Here is a 20,221-nt window from a genome sequence, read left to right on the forward strand (position 1 = left end):
GTCTAGAGGCTTTTAGAGGTTGTTAGTTGAAGCTGTAAAACGCTTTTTACATCTACTTGTGAGTAGAAAATGATCCAATAAAAATAAAATGTTTAGTTACCTCCTTTAAAATTCTTGAAAAATAAGTTGAGGACATTATTAGATCATGTGTTACAGACGTAGGATTATATTTGTAACATCACCTAAATCACACACACACACACAGGAAAGTTCAGCACCACGGTTGTAGTTATGGATGTGAACTCACAAAACACAAATCGAGCAAAGAGAACAATATCTCAATTCATGATTCATGGACATTCTGTGCTACCTGAAACACAGTGCTTCTTTTGCCCAGCTCTCACCCACAAAGGGAAAGGCTGCCAGGAATGAGAGACAAGATGTGTGCAGGTTACCTTCAACAGGAGCCACCACCTGTATTTCCCATCAATCTTTTACACCATTGTAGTCACGTGGATCCAAGGACTGTATTCCAACTGACAGCTCCCGCAATGAGGTGCAGTTCCACACAACAAAGGCAGGCCCAGCATCTCCCATTCATCTTAAAGTTAGTGTTTCCAAGGAAACAGTGCTGTGGGAGCCTAGGGTCAGTCCCAGACTGACCTGCAACAGTCCAGGCTGGATGTTAATCCTTTACTTATACATTCTCATGAATTTTTCACAACATATATGCATGCATTTACAAAGTGTTTCAGTGTACATATTGTTTACATATACAATCTTGTTTAAAATTCATTTTTGTATACATTGATTTTTTTCTCCACAACTTTTTCTTTTTCATCTCCTAACTCTTGTATCCAATTAAAGAATGTACTTATTTAAAAAGTATCTAAAACAATTGTTCCAAAGCATGTGACATTGTTTATGTGACACACTAGTATATTATGTAGTTTATTTTTAAAATCTTCTCCATTATTATTTGTAATATTGTATTATTATGGAACAGATGTATATTATAAAATTTTATTCATATTGCAGTATAATATTTTGTATTACAATGGTATTATTAATAGTCTCATAAAGAGCTATCATTGCAAGTTTAAATTCTTTATTCTGGGTTGTTGGTTTTAACTCTTGACATTCTGAAGAAAATAGCTTTACTCTTGTTTATTCTGGCCCCTTTTTTTTTTTTTTTTTTTTTTTTTTTTTTTTTTTTTGTAGAGATGGGGTTGTTGCTATGATGCCCAGGCTCATCTCAAACTCCTGGGCTCAAGCAATTCTTCTGCCTCAGCCTCCCAAAGTGCTGGTGTTACAGGCATGAGCTACAGTGCCCAGCCTATCCTGGCTCTTTATTTACTTGTAAGCTTGAGCAATAATCACTACTATTTAATAACTTTATTGTCATTCACTATCATGCAGAGTATTGCTCTAAGGTATGTTCAGGGATGACTTTATTGAGTCCTAACAGTAATCCTATGAAGTAGGTGTTGTCATTGTCCCCAGTCTATAGAGGAGGCATTGAGAGTTAGAGAAAACTGGGCTAAAATGTTAGGCAAGAACTAGAACAAGAATTGAAATCCAAGTGGCCTAACTCTAGACCTCACAATGTTTAATACCATGTCATACTGCTTCCTAACCTATTTAATGATTTTTCAGCCCCAACATCATCATCCACGTGTGGTAGTGGGATCATAATAATATCTATATCATAGCATTGTTGGATGCATTAAGGAAGTCTACAAAAGTGAAACTTCCAAGGACGATGCTTGACATACACTGATCTCTTAATAAAAATAACCTATAATCTTTCTGTTATAGTCTACTCTAATCCAAATGTTCTTTTTACTTCCCATCTCAAGCACCTGCTTCTGTTTACTAGGACTCACAAACTATAGCTCACAAAAACATATAACTTACCAATTTTCCTTGTACATAAAAGGACTTCCTTTTACAGTCTTCCACGACATAAAAGAAAGCTAGAAGCAAGTATAGTAGAAGAAATGATTGCTATACAAACAAAATTATAGTTGGTTTGGTTTTAATTTTAGGATGTGCACTGAATAAAAATCACTCATTTGGGATTTAGAAGACCTGTGTTATATATCTGGTACTAATGCTGAATAACTTGGCTTATTCATTTTTATAACTACAAAGGAAGTGTGTCTGGCATATAATACACAACAGACCAGTATATTTAGTAACTGAGTGAATAAATGAAATACATACTTCTTTACTTTATCAGTTGCAGTTGGCTTTGCATTTGTGTAAGGTGTGTGTTTTGCAATTCCAAAACGGCATTAGTTTCTTTAAAGCAAAGAATTTTTGTAGCTTGTTGATGAATAATTTCTAATACATTGGTTAAATACCAATATGTCATATATGTAAATAGTCAATATTAATCTGCTAAAATAACAAAAATCAGTCAGATTCTGCAACATTTCATGATAAATAACTTTTGAAAATATATTTTTAAACATTTTGGCTTACGCCTTGAGAATTATTTACCTTTTTAAAATGTATTTTCCTTTCAGGTTTCCAGAGCTTTACCTGAGAAACAAGGAGAAATTGAAGCTCAAATAAAAGACCTTGGGCAGCTTGAAAAAAAGCTTGAAGACCTTGAAGAGCAGTTAAATCATCTGCTCCTGTGGCTGTCTCCTATTAGGAATCAGTTGGAAATTTATAACCAACCAAACCAAGAAGGACCATTTGACATTAAGGTAGGGACATGTTGCTTTAAATATTTTTTCTTTTTTGAGAAAAATGGCAATATCACTGAATTTTCTCATTCTGTATCATTACTAAAGAAAAATTATGACTTGTTAAAGCATGATAAGGAAGACTTTATTCAGGATCACCGCAATAGGCACGGGTACCACTGCAATGGAGTATTACAGGAGGTCGGGTGGAGAGAGATTGGGCTCAACTCCAAATACAGCACAGGGGAAGTAGGAATTTATAGCCAAGGAGCAGGGTAGGAGTCAGTAGATGGAAAATTAAGAGGAAACATCAGGGGTAAGTGGGATTCTGGCTAAAACAACCTCACAGGATTCTTGCTGAAGATGGGCCAGGGTTATCAGACAACCCCCGGGGAATGGTAGAGAATACTGAGGATGATCAGGTACCAAGGGTAAAGGGTTCTTGCAAAACTGACAGCCTTCTTTGCTGAAACTGGATTTTACAGGGGAGTGCAAAGATAAGCCAAGGTGAAGGTTCAGAAGCCTGACTAAAGTTTAGTCAAGCAGGGAATCTTTGTCATCATCATCACCATTGTCGTCATAATGTTAATAATAATTATTATTTTACTAGAATATGCTACTTTTTCCTCGACATTTACTAGAAATAAGGTCTTCATTAAATTCATATTACTAGAACGCCTGTGTCATATTTGTTACTATGATACATTTTCTATCCCTGTTTTAATTGTGCTTAATACATATTCATAGATTCCTTATCCAAAATTGAAGTTGTTTATGAGATTAGGTTCCTAAAATATAATGTCTGGGCTCTTTTGTAGACATTGTAAAGCCCTCTCAGACTGACTACACTTTACCTTTCTATCTTCTCATTCTGCCAGCAATCTCCCCGTATAGTCTAGCCACATCAAATTACTTGGTAACTTTCCATCCATGTAATTTCATGTCATACCTGTGATCTTGGATTTTCTCTGTTCTTTAAATGACTTCTTTCAGTTTATTTTGATATAACGAATTTTCTTCCATTTTTTAGGAATGAATTCAAAGTCATTGCCTCTTCCGAGTTTTCTTCCATACCCCAAGTAGAGTTAGAATCCCTTTTAGGATTTCTTATAAACCTCTTTATGCATCTCCCATTGTTCATATGTTGATTTACACTTCAATTTTATACATCTGAATATTTCATTACAAATCTGCACTGTTCTTTGAGTGCAGAGGGTATTCTCTTATTTATCTCTGTTTCTCCACTCATATCAAACACATTCAGTACAGGATCCAGTAAATGATGGTTACTTGTAAGTGTTTTTAAGTCAATGGATAAAGATGGTACCAGGGCACCCAGAATACTAATGAGATGCTGCAGGTAAGCATAGGGCTTTAGACAGTCCTGCCAATTGAACACCACTATCTCCTTCTTTTAGTGTCCTTGTAAATGCTGAAGTGATCCTTTTTTCTCCCTTTCAAGGAATCTATTCCAAAGATTCTTTCAATATGCTGCCCTGTTTTGCGTCTCCTTATTGGCCAAAATCTTTAAGTAGCCAATCAAATAAACCAAATCATTGAAATTACAATCTATTAATGAATGTATTGTTGGGCAACTTCAGAGTGAAAAAGATAAGTAACATTTTTGAGTAGTTTTTCTTTTATTTAGTTGACTTTAATTGCTAAATTTATTTACTTTCCAGGATTGTAAAAACATAACATTTTCATCTCCATTTAACTGTTGTTTTGCTAGAACTGAGAGCAAAGGAAAAAGGAAGTTTGAGAATATTCTAGTGAAGAGGAAGTAAAAGTTTGGGGAAGATGGGCATGAGTGACAATAAGGAGATAGAGAGAAGTTTGCTACAACTAAAATGAGTTAGATTAGCAAAATGTTCTCCACTATGTTTACCTTACTTCCTCCTGACACTTATGTCTACCATTCTGATACCTACTCCCCAAGAGCAGATGGCACTGTGGAAGTCTCAAGTAGACATCATTTCACCAGGACAAAACTCAGCCTGCTCAGCCAGTGGCACAGTCTTGGGTTCAGTCTGATGATTAAGTTTATGAGACACAATAGGCTTTACGCAATAACAAATTTAGTTAGCTTTAAGAAATTATACAGGATGGGTAACAAAAGCCTGCACATTAAAGGCACAGGGGAGGTCTTGATACTGAGACGTGGCTTCTGATGTCCCACTGCCCTGCATTTTAGTCATATGTGATCACAAGGGGCAAGACTGGGTGAGTACAAAACACATCATCGTCTCAGGGGAGCCACCAGTTCTAGGATCCTGACCATTTCTCCACTTAGCTAGTACATAATGTACGCAGAGGTATTTGACTAGCTCCTATTCACCAGTACAACTACATCTCATGAATACTGATTTTTCATTGCTCAATAAACAACCCCAACAGGAAAGTGCAGTTACTTGGCCCAATACACAATAACCTTAGCCAAATTCTCAATTATCTTATATCCAGTATATTCTTAAAAAGTAATTGATGTAATATTGCAAAGAGGAAAGGCCATAAAGTCTTTCCTCCCAACCAGAAATAGCTTTTTGTAGCTCACGGTAAAAGCACATTCTACTCTTTTAAATGCAATCTTTGGTTAAAATGTGCCTCTTTATTATAGTAATTTTAAAAATACTCAATGCTAGCTATCTCTCTTCCTGGAATACATTTAAGAAAAGATTTTTTTAAATCGCTTTGTACAAATAGATCCTGTTGACTCAACCAAAATGACTTTAGTCCCAGTCTGTGCCCCCCAGAATGGTTTTCAACTACTGAAAACCCGCATAGGGTCTTTAATTGTCTATGGCCCATAGGGTTCTGCCAAATGGGTCCCTGCAGTTTGAAGTGAAAGCCATGCTCGGTTGTGTTAATCATTTTTCTTTATCAAAGCTACAAGTCATCACTCTCACTGCTGTGTATAGTTTCTGAGAGTCATGATATTTGCCTCCTGCAGCTTGTTTTAAATCACTGAGGGGAGAGGGAGCTGCTTTTTTCCTGGCAGAAAACTCCTTGGCTTCAGTCCCTTGAGCATATTCCGAGATTTTTATCTCTGGAGTGCAGATTTCAAAAATACTCTTTTAGCCTTTTTCTTCTGCTTGTGGCTGTGTCCAAGGTAGGGGGAGGGGAAACATAAAATCATAGATTTGATGACTTGAGAGTTTCTCCCAATAATTCTCAAACCCCTAGCTTATAATTAGGAAATGGTGACCTGTGTGAATAATAATTTACCTTGTTTTTTTATCCCTCTTTGTCTAGCTTCCATTCCTTGTCACTAATAAATGATTTATTAAGATTGCACAGGTTTTCTGATTTAAGATATGGGATATTAGTCCTTACAGCCTGCTGTATTCCTCTGTTTAAATGAATTAAACTATTTTTCCATTAAAGAAAGATGGGACACTCGACTTTGCTTTACTTAGTTTCAAACTATTGAACACCAAAAATAAAATGTTTGAGGAGTTTTGAGCCCATGCTCTTTTTTTTTAACACAAGGAAAAAAAATTGCCTTTAATAAAATCTTAAGAAAGAGTTAATGCAAAGAAAGTAGATCTACAAACAGCCACACCCCTAGCTCCAAATCCTACATGTAAAGAAACTTGCTTTGTCTGGCCATGGTGGCCATGGCTGCCTCGGAAACAAAGGGTCTGAGGCCTTGCCATTCGGGTAGTTTGTTTTCTCTAGTCAAACTCTGAGCACACCTGTTAGAAAAATATGTAATATCCTCTGTGAACCTCAGTTTTGTCTGCTTGGTACTTCACGCTTATTGATGAAATGCAGCTAGCTGTGTAATGAAACCCAAATAAAAAAGGCTTTAAGGGCTGTGTTCTAATACATTGTTTATGCTGGAGTGAAAATTGACTGCACATTGCTTGGTTTGTGCAATTTACTCCCGAAATATTCTTATTCAGGAAATCCTGCAAATAGCAATATTCATCTTGAAAATCACCTCACAGAACCCTTAGCAAGCTGAGAAACATAATCAATGAGATCGTGATGTAGAGGGTGAAAATTAGGCGTAATCACAGCCCTTTCCCATCAGTCAGCCCACTAGAAGGCATGCCTTTGAATTTTGATTTTCAGATATACTCTCAGTTTAGACATAAAATATGTTGATTTCAGATTTCAGAAATGATAATTGAATGCTAAGATCCCGGGACCAGTTTAGAATTTCTATAAAGGGTCTTATGTTTTTAATCTTTGATGAATGCCTTCAATAATGAGCTAGAGGTATACTATTTATCTGACATAAGACTGACTACTGCTTTCCAAACTTTTTATTAAAATATGAGGTGTGGTAGGGCACATAATTTTATGTTAAGGCTTAGTGACTGAAATGCCTTCATCTTAATCACAGGGAGGGTTTTTTTTCCTCCCCTCTAGAATCACTTTCCTTGTGTGGTTTATAAATGAACATGAGATGTGGCTCTGCTGGCTCTTCCTTATAGTATAAGGAACATAATTGTCCATAATGACAAATCCATGTTGAAAGCTACCAAAGGACTCAATTGTAGTGACTGATCATTAAAGTCATTGAACACTGCATGCGTTCACACTGCTATGAGTGTTGTCAAAGCAAAATTGCACTAGACAACAGGCAAGAAAGACTGTGTTCAAAACTTTTGCAACAGAGGAGAGAGATTGAACTCAATTCTGCTGAAACAAAAGGCAGGAAAACCTTTAAGTGCTGAGATTAGTTAGTGGGAAAGTACTAGATATCAGGAGGGAGGTTAGGCAATGTGCTTAGTTAGGTCATCTGTGTTTGCTGATTGGCACTTATCAAAGTTAGATTCCTATCCTCCCAACAGAAGACTAGCAGATAGGGGTGCTGTCTTTTCTGATGATTCTATATCAAAGTGCTAGCTCCCAAGTCCTTGAGAAAGTTTATTCTTGAGGTATAAAAGTGGCAAGAGGCTAGGAGAATACTTATATCTCAAAAAAGTAGAGAAATAATTTATAAAGTTTTCTAGAGTAAATGCTCTAAGAAAAGGAAGGTCAGGTCTAAAGTCAGGAAGAAATTTGTCTCAAATGTAGTCAAGCTCATGGTATTTTTAAAGCTTTCTTTGTCAACTCTCCATTTTGTTCAGTTTTCCCATTGAAAAACTTAGGAACACTAGTTCATCTGGTTAATTTCAGCAGGTTTCTGTTGTTGAAGTACTAGCTGAACCAACTCTGAGACTTGGTAGTAATCAGACATTTCATGAAGGAGATTTCTATGAAAGTTAGAAAGAAGACAAAGATTACTGGTTGAACCAGACTGCAAACTCAGTTTTTTTTTTCAGATAATTTCTGTTGTTCTCTTTTTATTATTATTATTATTATTATTATTATTATTATTATTATTATACTTTAAGTTCTAGGGTACATGTGCACAATGTACAGGTTTGTTACATATGTATACTTGTGCCATGTTGCTGTGCTGCACCCATCAACTCGTCAGCACCCATCAACTCGTCATTTACATCAGGTATAACTCCCAATGCAATCCCTCCCCCCTCCCCCCTTCCCATGATAGGCCCCGGTGTGTGATGTTCCCCTTCCTGAGTCCAAGTGATCTCATTGTTCAGTTCCCACCTATGAGTGAGAACATGCGGTGTTTGGTTTTCTGTTCTTGCGAGAGTTTGCTGAGAATGATGGTTTCCAGCTGCATCCATGTCCCTACAAAGGACACAAACTCATCCTTTTTTATGGCTGCATAGTATTCCATGGTGTATATGTGCCACATTTTCTTAATCCAGTCTGTCACTGATGGACATTTGGGTTGATTCCAAGTCTTTGCTATTGTGACTAGTGCCGCAATAAACATACGTGTGCATGTGTCTTTATAGCAGCATGATTTATAATCCTTTGGGTATATACCCAGTAATGGGATGACTGGGTCATATGGTACATCTAGTTCTAGATCCTTGAGGAATCGCCATACTGTTTTCCATAATGGTTGAACTAGTTTACAATCCCACCAACAGTGTAAAAGTGTTCCTATTTCTCCACATCCTCTCCAGCACCTGTTGTTTCCTGACTTTTTAATGATCGCCATTCTAACTGGTGTGAGATGGTATCTCATTGTGGTTTTGATTTGCATTTCTCTGATGGCCAGTGATAATGAGCATTTTTTCATGTGTCTGTTGGCTGTATGCATGTCTTCTTTTGACAAATGTCTGTTCATATCCCTTGCCCACTTTTTGATGGGGTTGTTTGTTTTTTTCTTGTAAATTTGTTTGAGTTCTTTGTAGATTCTGGGTGTTAGTCCTTTGTCAGATGAGTAGATTGCAAAAATTTTCTCCCATTCTGTAGGGTGCCTGTTCAGTCTGATGGTAGTTTCTTTTGCTGTGCAGAAGCTCTTTAGTTTATTAGATCCCATTTGTCAATTTTGGCTTTTGTTGCCGTTGCTTTTGGTGTTGTAGTCATGAAGTCCTTGCCCATGCCTATGTCCTGAATGGTATTGCCTAGGTTTTCTTCTAGGGTTTTTATGGTATTAGGTCTAACATTTAAGTCTCTAATCCATCTTGAATTAATTTTCGTATAAGGAGTAAGGAAAGGATCCAGTTTCAGCTTTCTACTTATGGCTAGCCAATTTTCCCAGCACCATTTATTAAATAGGGAATCCTTTCCCTATTTCTTATTTTTCTCAGGTTTGTCAAAGATCAGATGGCTGTAGATGTGTGGTATTATATCTGAGAACTCTGTTCTGTTCCATTGGTCTATATCTCTGTTTTGGTACCAGTACCATGCTGTTTTGGTTACTGTAGCCTTGTAGTATAGTTTGAAGTCAGGTAGCGTGATGCCTCCAGCTTTGTTCTTTTGACTTAGGATTGTCTTGGCAATGCGGGCTCTTTTTTGGTTCCATATGAACTTTAAAGCAGTTTTTTCCAATTCTGTGAAGAAACTCATTGGTAGCTTGATGGGAATGGCATTGAATCTATAAATAACCTTGGGCAGTATGGCCATTTTCACGATATTGATTCTTCCTAGCCATGAGCATAGTATGTTCTTCCATTTGCTTGTGTCTTCTTTTATTTCACTGAGCAGTGGTTTGTAGTTCTCCTTGAAGAGGTCCTTTACATCCCTTGTAAGTTGGATTCCTAGGTATTTTATTCTCTTTGAAGCAATTGTGAATGGAAGTTCATTCATGATTTGGCTCTCTGTTTGTCTGTTACTGGTGTATACGAATGCTTGTGATTTTTGCACATTGATTTTGTATCCTGAGACTTTGCTGAAGTTGCTTATCAGCTTAAGGAGACTTTGGGCTGAGATGATGGGGTTTTCTAAATATACAATCATGTCATCTGCAGAGACAATTTGACTTCTTCTTTTCCTAACTGAATACCCTTGATTTCTTTCTCTTGTCTGATTGCCCTAGCCAGAACTTCCAAAACTATGTTGAATAGGAGTGGTGAGAGAGGGCATCCCTGTCTTGTGTCAGTTTTCAAAGGGAATGCTTCCAGTTTATGCCCATTCAGTATGATATTAGCCGTGGGTTTGCCTTAAATAGCTCTTATTATTTTGAGATGTGTTCCATCAATACCAAATTTATTGAGAGTTTTTAGTATGAAGGGCTGTTGAATTTTGTCAAAGGTCTTTTCTGCATCTATTGAGATAATCATGTGGTTTTTGTCTTTGGTTCTGTTTATATGCTGGATTACATTTATTGATTTGCGTATGTTGAACCAGCCTTGCATCCCAGGGATGAAGCCCACTTGATCATGGTGGATAAGCTTCTTGATGTGCTGCTGGATTCGGTTTGCCAGTATTTTATTGAGGATTTTTGCATCGATGTTCATCAGGGATATTGGTCTAAAATTCTCTTTTTTTTTGTTGTGTCTCTGCCAGGCTTTGGTATCAGGATGATGTTGGCCTCATAAAATGAGTTAGGGAGGATTCCCTCTTTTTCTATTGATTGGAATAGTTTCAGAAGGAATGGTACCAACTCCTCCTTGTACCTCTGGTAGAATTCAGCTGTGAATCCATCTGGTCCTGGACTTTTTTTGGTTGGTAGGCTATTAATTATTGCCTCAATTTCAGAGCCTGCTATTGGTCTATTCAGGGATTCAACTTCTTCCTGGTTTAGTCTTGGGAGAGTGTAAGTGTCCAGGAAATTATCAATTTCTTCTAGATTTTCTAGTTTATTTGCATAGAGGTGTTTATAGTATTCTCTGATGGTAGTTTGTATTTCTGTGGGTCACATCTGACTCTATGCACTTAATTCTCAAATATGACATTCCAGTCAAAGCCTCAGTTATATATTTTTTCAATTATGTCTTGTCATATAAATGTATTTATTGAACCTATGCAAATAATTATATTGCCATGAAAATAAGATTACTTGGTAAGAATTTCTGAATTTTACAGGGATCAGGCAGGGATAAAAAGATTGATGTTTCATTCTGTTACAAAAGCATAATCTACTAAATTCTCATGAGTTATAGATAGCTTAAGAGAAAATGGAAAGGCATTTCTTATATTTAGCAAACAGAACATTAAAACATGAGGAATATTCTAAACGAAAGCTATAATCAAATCCTTTATCATTTCATTCAGACCCACATAATTAATTCTTGTCCTGCTTGATCTTGAGTTAGTAGTTTCATGAACTCATCAGCTTCTTCACAGAGTTTCATAAATCCTGACTCTGTCCAATGGTAGAATCTCAAAGTTATTTAAGCAATGGCATCAGAAGTCTGTGTCCCAGAGTACCTGTCATAGTACTTCCTATGATTCTCAAAGATGGTCCTGTTTTACTGAAGATGACGCAGTCTGACCTCTAACTGATTGTAAGAGCACCCAGGGAAGCATCAGCATAAACCAAAAACTATCTGTGAATGACAAAAGACTTAAAATGGCCATAATTAAAGATCTGATAAGAGTTCATTTGACAAGAAAATTTGAGTTTTTTTTCCCTCGGTGACACGCCACATTTTAAAATAACAACTGGAGTTAGGACTGATGACATGATATTATTATCGGACAAAGTAGCACCAGGATATATCATGGACACCTACAGCCCTAACAAAGTTCTAAGAATTTATTATAATTTTTCAAGTATTCATACTAATAATAGTGGACCCACACGACTATAACCTACTGAAGGTTCAGCATTTCTTCTTGTCAAAGCTTTTTATGCAGCTCAACATACCAAATGAACCTACTTATTTTTAACATCCTTCATTTTACAAGGTGCAGGAACAAATCCTTTGTAATTTTTCAAATCAATCTGAGATAAAAGATTTTATTTAGGAATTGACTTGGGAAAAGCAAAATATCAAAGGTTGTAAACTGACAAAAGGTTTGAATACTTGGCTAAATAGGATCATAGGTCACTATGAAAGAATGCATGGCTACCTATGTAACCAAGGTGACAATAAAAGATTTCAAAAATAAATATAGAAGGCCACGTGACTGTAAAAGTTTTTAGTTCTTTCCAAAGAGAAAACACTACTTTTTAGAAAAATTCAAGGACGTACAAAATTAACACAGGTACCTATTCTGATAAGAAATAGAATATTTGTTTCCTATACAGATTACCTAAAATATTTTTTTAAAAAACAAATTTTGCAATCTCTTATTAAGAGCAGACCAGTAGAAAAGATGAAAATGTTAATTAGCTTGACTGAAGTAATTGTTTTGCAATGTTTGTGTGTGTGTGTGTGTATATATATATCAAAATATGTTGTATGTTTAAATATATTCAATTTTATTTCAAAAGAGCAGACCAATAATCCAAGAATATTTTATCATTTTTTAATGAAAAGAAACTACAAGTCATTTTTGATCAATATACTGTTGATACTAAGAGTCATTTGTAAAAGTTGACGCATAAATCCATTCCATTTTAGCCAGCATTGGCTATTGACATAAGACTCTCCTTCCACGAATCTTCTGCCATTTCCCATGTTCACTCAGATTTTGTCCTGTACCTTTGTCTTCCTCATTTTCGCACAGTCTTTTTAAGTTAGGACAAAATTATTCTCTTTTTCCTTAACAAAAACACATCCAACATACCTTGCATATTTTGCGTACAAAGTTGTTTCCCTGTGCCCTTAATGTTTCCGGAAGTTTTATTTACATATATTGATTATATTTTTAACCATTAGTAAGTCTTATGTTATAGAGAAAACTAGGAAGTAGTTAAGTGTGAACTGTTTGTCATATACAGTTCATATATATATAACAGTTTTAAGATTTTCTTTTGCCCTGATATGTAATTTATGGAGGCTCTGTTCTAAAATTTGAGTAAATGACAGGAGATACCTAGCGGCCATCTCAGTATCTCCAAATCCCATCTGAACATATACAGTATCCAGTCTGTTTCCAATTATCTTTTGCAACCTCAGGTGGTTGCTTCCAGAGTTTGAGTTTTCCAGAGCCCCCAGTAGTGGCAGGGAGCATAAAGCTTTAGAGACCATAGAGAGTTGAGAGACTGAAGTAGGAAGAGAAAGATCTGTCATGGATGGACAAAGAGATGGAGGAGATATGGGTTTGAAGAGGAATATGTTGAAGGATTTGAGGGAGCTAAAGGGAATATCAAAAGTAGTCAAAGGAAGAAGGAGGAATGGTGGTGATGGGAAGGAAGGGAGAGGTCTTAGATGAGCCAGCTTAGGGAGCACTTACATTTTCTGAATAGGCCACTGAAGTTCATCTTTAATAAAATCATACTAAGAAGGAGAGAAGCCTAGTTAGTGCCATAGAGGTGAAGCATCTAATCAGCAGTAGTCTTCAGAGGAGGAGAAACAGAATAGTGAGAATGTCCCATGGAGGAAAGAGGCACCAAAGTAACAGCAACAACAAAAAAAGGAAACATGAATGAGGTCTATACAAACGAGATCTGTACAGAAAAAGATTTATCTAAATACTGAAAATCTGAAGTTGAACCAAATGAGATTTCAATAACAATTTTCCATGTTCCTAACCAATGGTGCCTTTCAAACAAAGAAGCCTGGGACTCTAGTCTCAAGAATATACTCAGATTATGGAGAATCAAAATCTGATGTTACCATGCTCCCACGAAAGCATGGAAGCATTGATCTAGAGCACTGGGCAAGGAGTCACACTCACCAATGGATTCCCAATTAATCAGTCAGGAGTGTACTCAACATTCACAAAATTAGCTTTGCAGAGGTTAATGTCACTGAATTCACTTTAGAATGAAATTCAAATAGTAACTCCCTTAGATAGATGTGTACTAGCTCAAGTTCACCTGTTATCTGGTTTCATTTGAAAAAAAAAAAAAAATTAAAGGTGGTGTTTGGGAGGTAAGGAACAAGGAAGAGACCTTTAGAAAATAGTTTCAGTGTTTTATATTGGATATGAAAATATCAGTGGAATGTGTCCTGAAAAACATTGGATGAAAGTTATTGGACAAAAAGACAAATTATTCCCTCATGCAACTAAACAGATTTATTGAATGTTTTTCTCCTGAGTTTAGGTTACCTCTGGGCAAGAGTATAATTCTGGCTTGATAACACCTTGAAGCTTGCTTGTTTAAGTTTGTAGATAATTTCATCTATTAGTGAATTAGGCATCCGCTTTTCTTTATTAAAACTGGGTACCGTAATCTTCCTCTTACTTTTTGTTCTTTCTACTCAACTCCAGAAACCATTGCTGAGTTGAAGTAGAATTATAAGGGAAAACAAAAAAAAGGACTAAGTTTGAATCCCAGCGCTGATATTTACTGGCTTTAAGACATTGCTTAACTCACTTACCCTTTTTAACCTGACCTTCTTCTTCACTAAAAATGAAAAATTGAGTCAATTTCCCTGGGACTCTATTAGATAAGGCAAAACTAAGGTGGGAACACATTTCCTAAGGCGTAGAAAAAGATGGTCAATGGGACCTTTCTTTTTGTATCAGGAGTTATGGTAAGAGACACTAACAATAAACATTAGGCTTTCAGCCAGGCACGGTAGCTCACATCTGTAATCGTAGGACTTTGGGAGGCCGAGGCAGGTGGATTGCTTGAGCTTGGGAGTTTGAGATCAGCCTAGGCAACATGGCAAAACCCCATCTCTAATAAAAATAGAAAAAAATAGCCAGGCGTGGTGGCATGCACCTGTAGTCCCAGCTACTCAGGAGGCTGAGGCATGAGAATCGCTTTAACCCAGGAGACAGAGGTTGCAGTGAGCCAAGATCACACCACTGCACTCCAGCATGGGGAACAGAGTGAGACTCCGTTAAAAAAAAAAAAAAAAGGCTTTCAAAATGCCCCTACTTTCGAAAGTAGCAAGTTGCTACCAGAAAAACACTCCAAAAAAGAGAGTAGATGGTCATGAGATTTTCATCATTCACCAACCTAACTTGCCCATATAAGGAAAAGACTAAACTTGAGAAGAGTTTTTTGAATTGAGAATTCCTGGAACAGATCATTCAAATAGGACTAACACTTTGTTGGACATGAGAAAACTCCCATGACTTTTACTGTTTCCTTTCTTAGGAGGGAAGGGAGAAGAGTGCTTTTCCTCTTTGCCAAGCCAAGGAAGAAGGCTTCAAAGAACCTCTATTATAGTGATATTCAGACCATTCTATCTATAAAAAATAAAAATATTTTAGAAAATTGAATATCTGCTTGCACATTTTAAGGTGACATCTATTTTCTGCCCTTGGGATATAGTAAATATTGACATTTTAAAAGTGTTATAGTACAGTTTTGAATGTATCCCCTGGAATCCAAATACCATTGCAATATAATGTCTACCATCATATACTTAAAAATACATGAAAAAGCTCATATTTAATAAATAGAAGTTTTATATTATTCCTTTTTATTTAAATCATATTTTCCTTCAACTTCCCCAAAGAATTGTATTCTAATGCGATACACGTTTTTGCTATAAAGTTTTTATTAACCATTCTATCATAAATCTTTATAATAATTATATTTATGTGCACTTAAATTCAATTTTTAAAAACAATTTCCTCTGACTACAAGGTTCTAAGTTTTTTGTTTTTCTGTTTTTTTGTTTTTTTTTTTTTTGAGACGGAGTCTCGCTCTGTCACCCAGGCTGGAGTGCAGTGGCTGGATCTCAGCTCACTGCAAGCTCCGCCTCCCAGGTTCACGCCATTCTCCTGCCTCAGCCTCCCGAGTAGCTGGGACTACAGGCGCCCGGCTAGTTTTTTGTATTTTTTAGTAGAGACGGGGTTTCACCGTGTTCACCAGGATGGTCTCGATCACCTGACCTCGTGATCCGCCCGTCTCGGCCTCCCAAAGTGCTGGGATTACAGGCTTGAGCCACTGCTCCCGGCCAATGGTTCTAAGTATTTTTAAAAGTCTTGGCCGGGCGCGGTGGCTCAAGCCTGTAATCCCAGCACTTTGGGAGGCCGAGACGGGCGGATCACGAGGTCAGGAGATCGAGACCATCCTGGCTAACACAGTGAAACCCCGTCTCTACTAAAAAAAAATACAAAAACTTAGCCGGGCGAGGTGGCAGGCACCTGTAGTCCCAGCTACTCGGGAGGCTGAGGCAGGAGAATGGCGTGAACCCGGGAGGCGGAGCTTGCAGTGAGCTGAGATCCGGCCACTGCACTCCAGCCTGGGTGACAGAGCGAGACTCCGTCTCAAAAAAAAAAAAAAAAAAAAGTCTTTAGATTGAGTAGTATTTAAAGTATTAATAATAAATACACTTAGTAATAACCAAGTAACCTAAATATATGTACCTTTTGATGAATAATTATTAAACATACTCAGTGGATATTTATTGAAAATGAATCTATTATAAGATGGATGGGTATTTGATGGTACCTTGAGTGAAGAAGGATTCCAGTAGCCAATATTTTGAATTGTACTTTTATTTGGCATAAATGTATCTTGACTACAATGCACCAGTGGGATAGGTCAGAGAGGTGTGCTTTTGTTTGTAAAGCTGAAGAAAGTCTATCATTAACCAATGAAGTGCCTACCATAGGAACAAACACAGTCAAATTTCTTATAGAAGCCAAAAATCTGGAAACTGATTCCATAAACACCATCTCTACCCACACATCCCTAGGAAAGTCTGTGTGCACCTCCAGGGACATACCCCAGAAGACTGCCACACTAGGAGAGATGATAATTCTATTAGAAGGAGAGAAGGACAGTTTAGTCCCTGACTGGACACTTGCTCAGCTGCCAAAACACTGTCAAGTTCATCTCACCTCAGTCCATGCCTTTAAGCATTGCCCAGTTACTCATTCTAGCAATATGCATATCACACTGTTGACTCAGGCTGAACTTCATAGTGTCTAAAATCCCCAATTTTTTCCTCATATGTGCTGTTTCTAGGTGACATTTCCCTACCATGCCCTTGTGTCATCAATTTTTTGGAATTAGATATAAGGCTGTCAACCCCTTCCATGGCCTTACTTAGGTTTATCCACTGAGTCCCTGAACCTTAGTTTCAGTGCATTTCATTTCCTGATCCAGTCCTGACCAAGGCAGAAAACACGTAAGAAACCTACTGTCACTATGAGGAACTAGCCTTGCCCTTGCTGCCCTGGGACTGGTTTCTCGCTCACTTCTAGTGACTCCAGTTCCTATCTTTCAGGGAAAACAGTCTACTTCTACTGACTGCTTCTTCTACATTAATAATAGCCCGCTACTCCCCTACCACTCACTCTGCTGCCATCCCAGAAAGAAATTCTCTCTTTAACCCCCAAATACTTGACTGAAGATTTAATAAATTTGTCAACCCATCAATCCAGTTGATAGTAGAGATAAAGAGAAGGGAGTCTTTGGGTACTGATACTATCATCCGATGTACAGCAGTCTCTTAAAGTTTATTTTCAACTTTCAGATTTGATATGTATGCCTTCTATTACTTCATCTATGTTGTGAAAAAAATCTCAGGCTGCATCCTAAAACAGAGATCTGTAGCACATCACTGGAGTCTTCCCTCCATTTTGACATTAATTTCTTTTGGCTATAATTTTTAAATTAGTTACCAAACTCTTAGTGCTTTATTTCCTACCCAGTTCATATTGTTTCATTTTGTCAACAAACATACATTTGGAGATTTTATCAAATGTATTGCTGAAATATACATGAAATTTATTCGGACGCATCCCTGATCAACCTCTCTAGGTAAACCAATGAAATTTCTACTCAGTTAACAAGTTGTTGATTACAAAGTCCTACTATGTTAAAGTGACTCTCACTCTAAATTTGCTTAGAGTGGAGTGGATGTATAAATACGTCTTAGTGTACTAAATGCAATCAATGTGGAAACATTTACAATGCAGTGTAGTGAGTGCACTTATAAGGTATCATAATAGCTCAAAAGGGCAATTCCAAACCAAGCCAGTGTACTGCTCAGTACACAAGTACTAGAGTATGGTTCCTCAGCATCAACTACAAAGTTCTTAGAAATGCAAATATTTGGGCTTCTCCACAGACATACTGAATCAAAATTGATAGGGATGAAACCCAGGAATCTATGTTTTAACAAGTCCTCCAGAAGATACTTGAGCAACCTCCTGGAGGGCATTATGCCTAAACTGCATCTTTAAAACATGAGCAATTGATAGAGTGAAATGTGTGTGTAGGAAAGGAAAAGGATTCCAGAGAGAAGAGGCAAGAAGAGCAGAGATATGGAGGTGATTAATGGCATGAAGTATGGGAAAAACAACAAATTCAGTGATGCTGAAATGTAGCTTATTTTGAGAAGGCTCAGTTGCCACTTCAAGAAGCTTAGACATTATCTTTGACAGAAGTGAACACCACTAAAGAGAGATGACTGGCAAACTCCTATATTTGAGGAGCACAGGACCTAAAGCAGAGAATAATTGGGAGGCTACTGATGTAGCTGAGGAGCAAAATGATCCTGGATTAGGACTTCGGTAGTAGGGATGAAGGAGGAAGAGATGATTTTAAAAACTGTTTTTCAAATTGTTGCTAGTGACCCATGTAAGGCTTTTGTATTGGTTTGAACCCCAAGAGCCAGCCAACAAACATGAGGCGGTGTGAAGCAACATGCTGTGTGTGTGTGTGTGTGCTTTTTTTTTTTTTTTAAGACGGAGTCTCGCTCTGTCGCCCAGGCTGGAGTGCAGTGGTGGGATCTCGGCTCACTGCAAGCTCCGCCTCCCGGGTTCAAGGGATTCCCCTGCCTCAGCCTCTCGAGTAGCTGAGACTACAGGCGCCCGCCTCCTCGCCCAACTTTTTTTTTTTTTTTTTTTTCGTATTTTTAGTAGAGACCGGATTTCACCATGTTAGACAGGATGGTCTCGATCTCCTGACTTCGTGATCCGCCCGCCTTGGCCTCCCAAAGTGCTGGGATTACAGGTATGAGCCACCACGCCCGGCCGCAACATGCTGTTTTAATGAGCGCCTGGGTGCAGGCGGGCTGAGGCCTAAAATGGTGTCAGCCCCAAGTGAGGACAGGACAAAGGTTTTACAGTCTTCTGTAAACAAGAAGTCTCCTAGCCTGAGGTAACTGCTGCGTTGTACCTGGATGGCCTCTTTCTGGATCTTCAGAGGTACTTGTCTTCTGGCCAGCTCTCTTTCCTGCTTCTGCCATCTTGTGTGTGCACGCTGCTGACACAAGTAGCCTTGCGCCTTAGGACTGGGCCTGAGAAAGGAGTAATTCATCTCCTTAAGTTTTCAGGTCCCGGGGAGAATCCTACAACCCATTGATGAGTTATGAAATCAATTTTATGGGTAAATTAAAATAGAATAAGATAGCATAGGGTATCAAAGAATATAATGCTGATTATCACATTGTGTTACATGTGGTATGGTTAACTGTTGTTTTCATTTATATGATATTTCATTTTTGTTTCTAATTTTAAGATAGTCTGCACAGTTTTATAGAAAATGAGTTAGTTAGTAATCTATCCGTGATGCCATACTGAGTTAATTATTACAAAGTTGGGGGTAAATTTATCCCTGTATAACAAACTTTAAAAATAATATAAATAAGCCAGGCGCAATGGCTCACACCTGTATTCCCAGCACTTTGGGAGGCCGAGGTAGGTGGATCATGAGGTTAGGAGTTTGAGACCAGCCTGGCCAAGATTATGAAACCCCGTCTCTACTAAAAAAACAAAAATTATCCGGGCGTGGTGGCGAGTGCCTCTAATCCCAGCTACTCAGGTGGCTGAGGCAGGGGAATCCCTTGAACCCGGGAGGCAGAGGTTGCAGTGAGCCGAGATCGCACCACTGCACTCTAGACTGGGTGACAGAGCAAGACCCCATCTTTAATAATAATAATAGTAGGCTGGGCGCGGTGGCTCAAGCCTGTAATCCCAGCACTTTGGGAGGCCGAGACGGGCCGGATCATGAGGTCAGGAGATCGAGACCATCCTGGCTAACGCGGTGAAACCCCGTCTCTACTAAAAAACAACAACAACAACAAAAACTAGCCGGGCGAGGTGGCGGGCGCCTGTAGTCGCAGCTATTCAGGAGGCTGAGGCAGGAGAATGGCGTAAACTCAGGAGGCGGAGCTTGCAGTGAGCTGAGATCCAGCCACTGCACTCCAGCCTGGGTGACAGAGCGAGACTCCGTCTCAAATAATAATAATAATAATAATAATAATTTTTATTAGTTGTTGAATTGATGCTTTCTTCCAGTACAAAATTCAAAAACATTGAAATCCTATGTTGCATTGTTGTCTTTCAGTCACCCGGTT

At 37.9% G+C, this 20,221-nt stretch overlaps 1 protein-coding gene across 13 annotated transcripts in view; it reads left to right on the top strand.

Annotated features, from left to right (window-relative positions):
* Positions 1 to 20,221, top strand: part of LOC105490348 (dystrophin) — a 2,266,916-nt gene that overhangs the window by 1,493,190 nt on the left and 753,505 nt on the right. For all 13 annotated transcript variants that reach the window (XM_071089080.1, XM_071089088.1, XM_071089087.1 and 10 more), the window contains one exon: positions 2,472 to 2,657. In XM_071089080.1, coding sequence (XP_070945181.1) covers positions 2,472 to 2,657 — 186 coding nt within the window. The remainder of the gene's footprint in view (positions 1 to 2,471; positions 2,658 to 20,221) is intronic.

This window comes from Macaca nemestrina, chromosome X (assembly GCF_043159975.1).
Source record: "Macaca nemestrina isolate mMacNem1 chromosome X, mMacNem.hap1, whole genome shotgun sequence".
Lineage (NCBI taxonomy): Eukaryota > Metazoa > Chordata > Mammalia > Primates > Cercopithecidae > Macaca > Macaca nemestrina.